The sequence below is a fragment of the Neodiprion fabricii genome, chromosome 3 (genome assembly GCF_021155785.1).
Source record: "Neodiprion fabricii isolate iyNeoFabr1 chromosome 3, iyNeoFabr1.1, whole genome shotgun sequence".
In the NCBI taxonomy this organism is placed as follows: domain Eukaryota; kingdom Metazoa; phylum Arthropoda; class Insecta; order Hymenoptera; family Diprionidae; genus Neodiprion; species Neodiprion fabricii.
The window spans coordinates 21,963,916-21,976,459 of NC_060241.1; the positions used below are offsets into that span (position 1 = coordinate 21,963,916).

The following is a 12,544-nucleotide window of genomic DNA, read 5'->3' on the forward strand; positions in this document are numbered from 1 at the left end:
ATTCAATGTCAGATAATTAAAAGACATATACATGTAGCGAACAGAAGTGGATGAATTATACGATGCAGGAAATCCAGAAGAAGCATCGGTAGATGTTGGAAGGAATCAGCTCGACGTTACAACGCGTGGCGCAACTACTTTTTCTCTCTTCTCCTCGACCGTTACATTCCAAATTTTGAGTATCTGTTCCGGAGATCTGAAGAGTCGGTCGGTTCCGCTCCTCCATTACTTACCCGTTTAGCATACAGCACCGCGCGGTAATCGACGCTATCCGCATGCATCTGTCTATCCGATCAACCGATCCATCTTTCCATCCACCTTGACTGGACCTCCGTACCTACGCAGCTCGGCGACTCTTACGCAATGCAAGCGGCCGGTCCATCCGCGCACAGAGAGCAGCCTCCGCACAGAAATGCACACAATTGAAGGAGACTCGACCTCACGAAGAGGGTTTCTCGGTTCCACCTTGTTCCACGGTTAGAAACGACCGCATCGAGAGAGCCTCCTGCCTCCTTACCTCCTTTCCGAGACCCGACAAGGCAAGGCAAGGATGTGCCCAAGGATGTGTGCGCGTCCGCCACACACACGTACGCGGATTCAGAAATGTCTCCGCACACCCGTTACACGCTCCACGTGCGTTCAACGTGTAACGCGTCTGTGTGTTTGCGTGTGTGCGCGTGTGTGTGTAGGTGGTTCTCTCCTATACCCGTCATAATATCACAGTGCTTCGCCAGGCTTGGGTAACCCTCCTCTCTCCTATCCTAAGCAGGCCTAACTCCTCACACCCATCGCGGCCCCCACAGCCGGCGGCGGGAGCGGCGGCGACGCCGGCGACGTCGACGGTAGGACGGGTGTGTTGGCGCCCCTCGGCTCTCGCTCATTCCCTCTCCCTCTCCCTCCCTCTCTATCTCTATCTCGCCGCTGTCCCACTCTCCCCAGAGGCCCCCGGCTCCCGGCCCGTTGCGCCACTCCTACGCCCCCTTCCCCCTTTCCGCCCCCACCTCCTACCACCCCCTCGTCCTCGCCGTCATACCGGCGGCCCCTCGTAGTGTTCTGACGGTGACAGACCCTACCTTACCGCCGCCGCCGTCGCCTCCGCCTCCAACGCCGCGGGGGTCCGATGGGGGAGAGTGACGCTCGGCCTGAGGGAATGGGAAGGGGGAAACGCGGTGGCGGCGGCAGGGGGGGAGGGGAGGGACCGCGGTGCGGCAGGAGAACTAAAGGGGGCGAGTGGCGAGGAGAGGAGCGAAGCGCGGAGAGGAGAGGAGAGGAGAGGAGAGTGACAGGGAGGGGGATTCTCGTCGTCGCGTCGCCAGCCGACAGTTTGCCGCGAGCGCTCTGAACGTGAGGACGTTCTGCGACGCTCCCGAGAGACACGTACATACATATATATATATACACGTATATGTATAGATATACATATACGTATATACACACGAAAAGAGAGAAGAGAGAGAGAGAGAGAGAGAGATATACAAAGAAGATAGAGAAACTACGACACTTCGACGAGAACGAGAAATACGAGAGCATCGTTGTATTACATTCGAAAAACATACCCTTGTGAATTGTCGGTTACTTCTTGTTTGTGGTTTTTTTTTCTTTGGTTGTTACTTGCGAACATCTTTCGTTATCGCATCCTCGTGTCTGTACGAACGTAAATATACATACGGACACTCGATCGTACACGTATACAGATATATGCGAAGAGACGCAGACGGTGTACGGAACAGAGGATTTTGACCGATTGCAGAGCGCTGCTTCGCGAAATATTACGCGTACAATCGGCGATATTAATTTATAGTGCTGATCGGTTTTTAATATTTTTCACCTTTGAAAAGTGTCGATTGAAATATATTATTACCGTGAAGGTGTGCTTGTTTGACTTTGAAACTGAAGAACAAAGTGAGTCGCGGTTCGATTGATACGTAATTACGACCGTTCACGTGGACGAAACGCGAGGATGACGCGTGCGGCCGAATTCAGGGTGCAAGGCTTCTGAGACTACGAATGCAAGTGCTGGAGGAGTATTTTCTTATCGAGATAAACGTACGTCAAGTACTTTGTATGTATATTGTATATAATTGTGTTGATTACATTTTAAAAGTGACGAGACGGTGATACGTTGAAGGAAATTGAACAAAAAAAAAACAAACTATGACAAATTGAAAGATATTTTGTTTGACGGTTGTTTGTTCGTTGTGATAATCGAGAAATAATATAACCGCGTAACTTGATGCATGCGGAAAAAAAGTGCGGGAGGTAAAATCGCATCGAATCGCCGATTAAATTTTTCAACTTTTTTTTCTAATCAAACTTTGTCGAAAGTGAAAAACAATTCGAAGGAATAATTCGATGATAATAACAGCAGCGACGGATATTTGGAGTCAAGAAAAGGAAGCCCCTCAATTTTAAAAAACCGAGCTCACGTCGCGGCCTCAAAAACTGGCGCAACAATTGTGTGAGGCACGCCGGTTTAAAACCATGTGCTAAGACGGCTGACGTTTGTTTTGCTCCTGACACGAGAGAGACGGACGTACAGAGAGGAAGAGAGAGAGAGAGAGAGAGAGAGAGACAGAGAGATATATATATATATATATATATATATACAGAAAGAGAGGAACGGGGAGATCAACAAAAAGAGAAAGAGAAAAAGAGGGAGAGAGAGAGAGAGAGAGAGAAGCGAGGCACGCGAAGCCGCGATTGGCTCTAAGCTAGAATTACGCGCAGCACGGTTTATCAAATTATAACGATTTGAAAAATGTCCGCGAAACGGAAGGCGACAGCTATAATGCAGCATCATAAGGTAAGAAAAACTTGCATTCCTACATTTTATCCCTATTTATATATATCGTTTTCTCGTCACGTCGATGCAGTAATTCCCAATTATCGCAAATGGCAGTTTTTTGGAATTTACTTGCAATTTTCGAAGTGAATATTTCTACAGAAAAACGTGATCGTCGAAAAAATAGATGGAAATTCGTAATTTTCAAATGTTTCAACCCAACGTTATTTGTTTTCTGTGAGATGATTAATTTCACTTTCATTGGATGGTATTATTCGATCATTACAAAGCTTCGATCCAATCACGCTTGATCAAAGGCTCGGATTTTCACTTACCCTGATTTCTGATTATATGAAAAGAAAGGAATGCACAGATCGGTGCGATATTCAGTCTTACATTCGTCATTTCCTGCTCTTGGATACCTCGCAAAGTTTCATTTACTCTTCAAGATCTTACTATCACAGTTTGCGATAAATCTTGATCGATCGAAGCTCTGGTTGAATATTACTTGTGTACACATATGCACTTATTATACACGGAGTGAAAATATACCGTCAATTTAAGGCTGCAAGAGCGCCCCGTCTGCAATACGAATGTAAACTTTTGACTCGTGACTTTTGATCCGACGTTGCTTTATATACCAGCCAGATACAGTAGCAGTTAACGGATCTACGTACATACGTGACATACGTAAAACGTATGATTAAACGCAGTTCGGAATGAACGAGTTTCGAAACTTGAGTTTAAATATCAGGATCCATCGTAGGATCGTCCGGATGCAAATATAAGCCTTTGACACGCGCACGTCTCGGCAATGTGACAAACTCGGGTGTTTTTCTAATACGTAAACGATGCGTACACTTTTTTAATAATTTATACATACTTATATACGTATATATATGCATGTGTGTACATATACGCATATTACGTGCACCTGCCGAGTCGGACGGCTGCCGGTGCAGGCGAACCTTTTAATCTTCCAGGCAAACAAACAGCTGACTTTAAAGCGTGCGGTTTGCGTGTGGTGGGGAAAGAATCGCGTTCCACGGATCGAAGGGGCAGAGAAAGGAGTGGAATATAAAGAGAGCGCGAGGAAGGGAGGGAGGGAGACTCACGCGACGAAGATAATCGTCGCCGGTTTATTTAAAAAATTGAAAAGTTTTTGGGATTTTTAACAAGAAGAAAGAACGGAAAATAGGTGTATACCTGTAGAATAAAAAAACTGCGAACGAATATCGCGTATACATGTAACGTAACATTTTACATGTATTATAAATATAGGTACATAATTTTTGCAAGGATGAATTTATAAGGAAAAAAAAAGTCCGAAGCTATCTGTTTCATGCAATCCAAGTAACTTCCTTTGACTCTTGTAATTATTTTATTTATGTACGAGGCTTGGAATCTTATGTAAAGTTACTCGTAATCAGTTTGATTCGAATATCGTTCGAGGAAAAATAATAACATCGCGATACATCGTTACGCGTCATTGAGATTGGCAATAATTATGTACAATGGTTTTCAAAAAGAACTACTGATACTACGAATGAAATGAATATTTTTAGATAGAAAATACGAGAAAAAATAAATGAATAAAAATCTCAAATGCGCACACATCCGATACTGGACTTTTTAACACTCATCGTTAATTTGACAATTCATTGCAATTACCTTACAAGAAATTTCCCTACCGTCTATATTGTCGGAAATTTATATTTATTTTGATGTTGTTATCTGCGGTTTGAATCTCTGTACGGATTTGTATCCAATTTTTCATACTGGCAATAATTATTCAAAGATTCGTTAGCATCGGATCTAGTCGTAAGGTGAAAGATAAAGCTGCTTTACGATCGGTTGTTCGACATATATGATCTATGTGATGTCATCGGGTGGCTCAGGCTCTCCGCCTTCGATAATGAGTTTGGAAAATTTACTTATTTACTCAGTCGCAACCATTTATACACACTATCGTAAACATGCTGCGTATCCCACAAGGCACTTCCCCACTGATTAAAGCGATTTTCAGTGACTTTTCAATAAATTACAACTACTTTTCTTTCTTTCTTCAACGTTTATCACATGTCCATAATTATCAGTGATCAGCAGTGATTTACAATTCTTCCAATTTCGGTCATCCCGATTGATTTCTCGTTACTACCAAGAACATTCCAGTTATCGTCAATTTCTTCTTGATTTACAATTTCTTTTAAAGCTGTTGAAATTTATGACTTCCTCGAGTGAATCGTCCCTCGAATTTGAAAATTTTTCGTCTTCCTCCTTTCTCTTCGCACGTTTTTATCGCTCGATCCAGCGGCAGCCGTCAGATAAGGAGAGAAAGAAATGGACCCAACTATCCGTCTGTCGGCCGGTCATTCGTTGGTGCAGTTCCTGCTGTAAAATTTAGGGGACGGTTACCTGATTTTTCTATTTATACAAACCGGCCCGATTCTACCACGTTAATCCTGACTGCAGAGTAGGCGTCGTAGCAGGCCAACAATTCTCGGATGGCTGTCTCCCAAGACTGTTCAATCATCGCCGAAGTGTCGAAGGTGCGAACTCTTTGAACCATTGTCCGATTTAGCACGCGCACTCTACAGCGTTTATAATTTTTTCGTTTTTTCGAAACTTTATCACTTGTCACGCAGCGAAATGACGACGGAAGTAATTGGGTACAATGTTTTTGGGTTAGGTAAATATTCTGAATATTAGGAAAACCGAAACGAGCAAATAATTAATGAAACGTACGATAAAGTGATTTATTAGTCTGTTTTACGGACTGATAAAAAAAATAGTCCATAGAACAGACCGATCGCTGAAATCTGACGCTATGAAACATGCAACGAGGCTGAAGTTAGTAACGTTAACGTGACGAAACGTCAGAGGAAAAATCGTTACTGTGCAATATCTGATTGACTTTCAAGGATTTGGCTTTTAGCAATATGAATACGTTTTGTTTATCATGGTTCATCAAACTTCAGACGATCCTAAAGGTGCGAAGTACCAAAAAAATTACCAGTCCCAAAAAACACGGAGCTCCAACTCTTACACCGCTGTTTCACTGTAACGCAAACTATAGAAAATATCAGAGCAAGTCCTCAGACCGCGTTAGAAGAACGTGGGAAAAAAATCGACTTATCGTCTTTAAGATTGTAACGAACTGTATGAGTGTATAACAATAGTCAGAGTGTGAGGAAAATTAATTAGACGACTGCGAAGCTGGCAGTGCTTTGTCGACTCACAGCTGTTCCGGTCAAGATTAATCGTCTCAACTCGCGTTTCTTCCGTTCGTACGTGTCATCCGGTCAACGTGCACTTATAGGACATTCCGTGCCGGCTGGATTCCTTATACCTCCGATCCTTTCTTCGGGGTGGCCGTTCAAGTGGTTGGAATTTTCCGGTAAACTTGGAAATTACGGGAAATTTTTAAATAATGAATAAAGCAGGGACGTTCTAGGAAATTTTAGATACTTAGGAGAGGCGAAGAATGTTCTGAGAGTTTTTGTAAAGTCTTAGAGAGACGTATACGCTGATGCATGCTGGTCTAATCAAACTGAATACTACGATTTTTTTTAAATAGGGAGAAAATATTTGAATCTTCGTTTTGGAATATCTGGTACATTATAACAGGAATATTGAATAAAAATTGATATTCACGTCTATAAAACGAAACTTTTTCCGCAAAAAATCAATCCATCTTCATAGTTCATATTTCATTTCAGGTTACGATTACAATCAATTCAATACTCAGTACTTCAGATTCTTATAAACGCTGTAGATTCTTAACAGATTTGAGAATAAATTGAGTAATATTTTCAAAAAATTTTCGAAATTGACTTCGACATTGGGTAATTTAAAAGATTGATCATTTTTGTCCACAGCACAATTCGCCGTATTGTTGTGCATAGGTACGTCAATAAAATACTTACATGCAGCAAAAATACATCTACACCGTAATAAATTCGCTTTTCACCGCGATTTTTTTTTTCATCGCCTATTTTCATTTCATTTTTCATCACCTACGTATGAAATTTGTAAATTTGTTTAATCCGCTCTCGTTGCAGACCGAGTTAGAAAAAATAATTTACGAGTATCCCGCTCTCCGTATGCATACATGTACATATGACCGTGTTGTATACAACGGACCTGACGTTAATTACATTCTTACGAGTATTAAATCGTCCCGATAACGGTCTCCGGATCTCCACTTCTCTCTCTTCCTCTCCGCGCCTCCGTGTCGAAAGCTCGCGTTAGATTTGAATCGATCTAATCGGATTCGAACCGCGAAAGTTGATGCCGAAGTTGAGGTAGGTCTGGGTTAGAGTTTATACGTGCTCCGTTCGGCCCCCTGCCCTCGTTCATCGCGGCTGCGTCTCTCGATCTCCCTTTCTCTCTCTCTCTCTCTCTCCCTCTCTCTCGCTCTTTCGCATCGACGTTTGTCCGTCCTTTTCCACCTTTCGCATCGTGCTTGCGCTCCCGCGAACTCTGTCAACAGGTTACATTTTTCCCTGCATCCTGTGCTCCTTCGTTCTCGTCTCATTTCTCTTCCTCCTCGTCTTTATTCGTGCACCTGATTTACGGGGAGGGGATTCAACGGTCGGAATTTAAACTATACTATATCAACGAATTATTCGTAGGGTTAACCCTAGAACGGTAACGGCGGAGTGAAAAAACAAGTCACGCAAATTTAAATTTTCCGCTGCAAGAGGGCAGCTTACGTTTTCGCGTTTCGCTTTGTAATTTTTTACCACTTTTTTTGAACTTGTGCAAAAAGTTTTTCGACCCGCGCGATTCTTTATTAAAAAAACGAAGAAAATTTTGCATTCGCTGTACGCAATATCGTTAACCGAGTTTTTCATCGAGCTTGGATCGATCAAAAATGCACTCCAGTTTGACACGTAACTGTATCTTTCATGATTTTTGTCACGTTTTTTTTTTTTCCCAATCAGGTGGCGTAAAATTACTAATCTACAGCGTGTTCTCATTTGAAAAATTGCAAAACGACAGTTGTCTTCAATTTTTATTGTTACGTTACTATTATGATCAACTGCAAAAATCACTCGCGTGTGTTAAAGTGTCGCAATGCAAAAATTTTCACCAAGCCTATAATACAACTTGTACAATACTAAACAAAATGAAAGTGTTCCAAAGTTTACAAACGCACACACAAACACACACACACACACACCCAATATCTACCAAAAAACCAGTCATTCGGCTCGCAGTTCCCAAACGAGTTCGCGATAAAACGAGGGTGGCTTTGTGAGGAATACAAACCAACGCACGTTAAAGAGGGGGTGGGGGAGGGGCAAGGCGATGCGACGAGGTCTGGGGTGGACAGCGTCGAGGGTTCGGGAACACCACCCTAGCCCACAACGACCGACCGTTTTCCTGGACTAAACTAAGGCCTAGTATGGATTTCCCATAAGGCCGCAGGTATACTCCTCTGTCTGAAACTACGGGGTGTAATGGCCGATCCGCGTGCGCCGGATGACCAGTCGCTACTGCTAAGGTTTGTACCTGAACCAGGCTCGGGAATATATGTATACGGTATGTAGGTATATAGGTGTATGTAGCTAATACGTGACGCATCTAAACGCTACCGTGTACTATACACAATTCTGACTATCTTTTGTGCGCGCGTATTAAAGTGGAAAATTGACCGTGGAGAGAGAGATGATGTACGTTGAAAAAAAGAGCTGAAAAGTGATTCTTTTTTTAATGTATGTTGAAAAAAAAATCAATTTTTCAGCTCGTTTTTCCAATTGTAATCGGCGATGCGTTGGTGTGGAGCGTGGAATATATTGGGAACTATAGCGCTCGACATCTGAGCATCAGCTGACTTGGACTGTATAATTGTTTACGTGCAAATTTACAAATTTCTCGCAATGAAAGTGTCATTTTATATTTTTGATATGACAAAAAAAAAAAAAATGATTTCTTATAAAAATACACTTGTCTACGTTTGTTTATGTAAAGCGTTACCTACTCACGCTAATTCAAGTTTTCACCACTAGGTTTTCAGCGATCACTTATCGAAGTATGCATTGTAACGCGTAGGATAATAGAAATCATCGAAATGTCAAAATCGATCTTTTGTATCGATTCTCCAAACTTCGATTTTCAAGAGAATCGATTTCCATAGGCTGGAAACGATTCTTTGACTTGCTTCCGAGTTGCGGGTTTCGGGTTCTGAGACAACAACGCAATGAAAAATTTTATTATACCGAGATGCGTGAAAATATTCGAGCGCGAGAACGCCTAACTTAAATCGGCCAAAATTTGCGACCCGACCAAGACTATTATGATTTTAGATTTAACATTTGCACCTTACATACTTAATAACGATAATCCGAAAAATCATTGTACTACTGATTGTGAGAAAGACTCGAGATAGAAAACAATGTTGCAGGGTGATTTCGCAAAGTGGATTCGATGAATTCAATTAAAAGAAAATCAAATTCACATGTCTGTTAGATCACCGAGATAAATAAACGTTATTAGTTTATGTGGACGGCATTTACCTCGCACATGTATTATTTCGCTCTATCCATACATAATAGTTATTATTGGATTAAATAGATGATCCAGGGCGCTGGGAAATCGCGCATCAGTTCCCTGCGATAACATCGCGTTATCACCTGTTGCGATGATAAAAGACATTACTGGAAGACGATACCTTCGTCGAAGCTATGTATCATAGTTTTAAACTTCATTAGGACTCGTATTTCCCTGCAGTGTGTAATATACAATGTATGGATGTATGTCCTTCATTTACTTTCGCCTGACTAATTTTTCTGCCACGTTATCTCGACGACGACGATTCTGTTGTTATTCGCGTTGACAAGAAAAAAAAATCATTTACGAGACAGTAATTATTATTCATGAAATAAATATAACACGATTCAACGATTGTAAATAATTACACGTATTACCGAATATACTGGAAAATGTATGATTGAAAGAAATATCAGCTGATTAAAGGAATTCGAAGGCATAGATCAAATGATTTACACAATTCCATGTAATTGGTGAAAAGTAGCTTAAATGAAATTGATGAAAAATCGTCCGGAGGAATTAGTCAAATCAAAAAGTGAAATGAATCGGTGAAAAAAATATTGGCGCGTAAGTAGCGTGAAACGGGTTGCTTTGGAGCCGGCCTTCCTCCCGCGCATTAGATTTATCTATATCGCGACTGTATCTAGACATGCGTGTGTGCGTTTGTATGCCAAAAAGGAGGCGTATGTGCGGCTATCTGGCATCGTCACTACGGGACGAATGGACGGATGGACGGACGGACATGCGAGAGGAACAACGGATACGGACGAAACGAACGAAGGCTGCTGCAGCCGATGATTCAGGGAGACATCCGTGTCAAGGTAGAACACGAGAGGCAGCGATCCACGAGGCTTGATCCTTTTGTCGCTGTGGAACGTGCATTCCACCTTTCTGTCGACACGGCATCAACGCCAGAGGCACTCGGGATTTTTTTCATTTTCTTGAGATTTGTTTCTAGACATTAATTGTGCTCGTTTTTGGAGTTTCTCCAGAGATCGAGTCACGAGTGACCTGCATACGTATAGGATAGAGGAAAGAAGGATTTATAAAAAGTCTGTTTTGAAACATGATTTTTCGCAATTTTATACGGGATGGCTTGAAATTCGATAGATCGTTGTGAAACGGAACTTATTCTTATGGATTTTATGAAAATTCAATACCTTGTCAAGTCATAGTCATCATAGAATTGAGAGCAATTGAATTGATTTTTTTTGTAGATAAAGTACAAAAAAATGCAACCGATGATGACTTAAAATTCCTTCTCGTTCAAACTCACCTAGGGAAACAAACGTTGCATTCGAAGTTAAAGTCTTGAACCCTGCGATGTTGTGGGTATGAAAATTTTATCTGCGATCGCACATGGAATAGTGCGCATGAATACTGTGGAAAGAGTCGGATAGAAAAACAATTCCAAGGGGATACCAAATACTCAACTAGCAAGCATAATTACGCTTCGAATTTCTGGCAATGCGACGTGTCACTTTAGTGGAGAGCACAAAGTTCATGGATTTATTATCTTTCACGTTTACCTCGAGTGTCTGTCTACATGTATGGGCTCGACGCAATTTACCTGGCTAATCGTAAAGCACACACTTTGTAGGAATGTCGATGCACTAGCTGACAGAAGTGAGAGCTTAAACCTTATCGATTCCTTTGAATATTCTATAAAAATTAATCAGTTCTGAGCAATATACTTGATCAATATTACGTGTAACTGTAATTTGATTTGCAAGAATTAAATCGAATTTTCGCTATTGACTGATCGAAAGGAGTCTGATATTTATAATAATTTTAATTGCAATTAAATTTCAATAAGGCTAAATTTTTTTTTAAATACTTGAGCAAGTCTGAGGCGAAAGATCTGAGCGGCCGAGCAGGAAACCAGCAACGTATCGCGATTGAGGCAAACTCGATTAATTAATCAAAAGTGACAGAATTACACCTGCTAACGCGCGGAGAGCCAGACTGATCAAATAATTTTCTTGAATGACGCAAATTCCGCCCACGTGCAAACGTGTACGTACCTATATAATTGTATTATATACGAAAGTATGTAAAGAGGCTCGTCCCAGACCTCGGGTAACATTATTCCTTCGCACCTGCATCGAGACGAATCGATATTCAATTACATCATATCGTAATGACGATGTTTAAAAATTTACAGGTGCAAGTTACTCTCAAAGATGAATTACCCACGTGACGGCTGGTGGTTGAACCCGTCTCTGAATTACAGCGCGTAACTCGATCAAGCATGTTTGAAATTATTCAAGTAATTTCACGGAGAAGTTTACTCAAACCCGTACAAGTAACGATTATTACACACTTTACTTGGCAGTAATTCTTCTTTCTTCTTTCCTATTTCCCACGTGACACAAAAACTCGGATGGACCAATTCTGTCGTGTTTTATTTTAGTTGCAATCGCTTTGTAATTTTTTTATCATACAATACATTTATAAATGAAAATTTTCCCGCGACTTTCTATCTGCGTTTTTCCAACGATTCTATGAAAATCGCTAAAAACAAATATGTTTGCTTAGATTGTAAAGCGTGTTTAATTTTTTTAAATATAAAGCTTGAATTCGGAAAGCGTCCGAATCGAGGTGCAAAAAATGTCCCACAATTGGTTTTCGTAATACAACAAACGGCGTTTAAGAATACGGTGAAACCTTGTTCTCGTCAACTCCGACCATATTTTATCACACGCATGCCGATACACATATTGACAAGGGTAAATTCTATGACGTTGTTGAAATTGAATCAATTCCTGACTCGACGACAGGCACGTGTGTGCCTTTATACCTATGCGAGTATGTAGCAGATACAGAGATGCGCAGCGCATACCGAGATGACAGTGGCAGGGCAGCCACGCCGAGGCTTGCGGTGTCAATAATATATCGAGCTGTTAGTAGCATATAGAGGCGTCTCACCGTCAGCGACGAATACGAATCTTTCTCATACCGCATGCCGCATAGCGTGCTCGAGAGATAAAGAAAAAGATTTTTCTTTTAAACGCGCACCAAAGTTTTCGTAGAGCATCTCAAATACCTCACCAAAATATGAACATTTAATATCGATATTTAGAGGTAGCTATTTTATTTATTTCATTTTCCATTTAAATAACACTTGAAAAAAAATCGACAAATTTTTTAATTTTATTTTCACGCTAACGACTTGACTTGTAAACTATCTAAATACGGATTCTTATC

The 12,544-nt window shown here is 41.2% G+C and overlaps 1 protein-coding gene across 2 annotated transcripts in view; it reads left to right on the forward strand.

Moving 5' to 3' along the window:
- Positions 1–1,336: 1,336 nt before the first annotated feature.
- The window catches only part of LOC124177572 (nucleolar protein 4-like), a 61,646-nt gene continuing 50,438 nt past the window's right edge, over positions 1,337–12,544 (forward strand). For both annotated transcript variants that reach the window (XM_046560082.1, XM_046560083.1), the window contains exon 1: positions 1,337–2,803. In XM_046560082.1, coding sequence (XP_046416038.1) covers positions 2,759–2,803 — 45 coding nt within the window. In that variant the 5' untranslated portion in view covers positions 1,337–2,758. The remainder of the gene's footprint in view (positions 2,804–12,544) is intronic.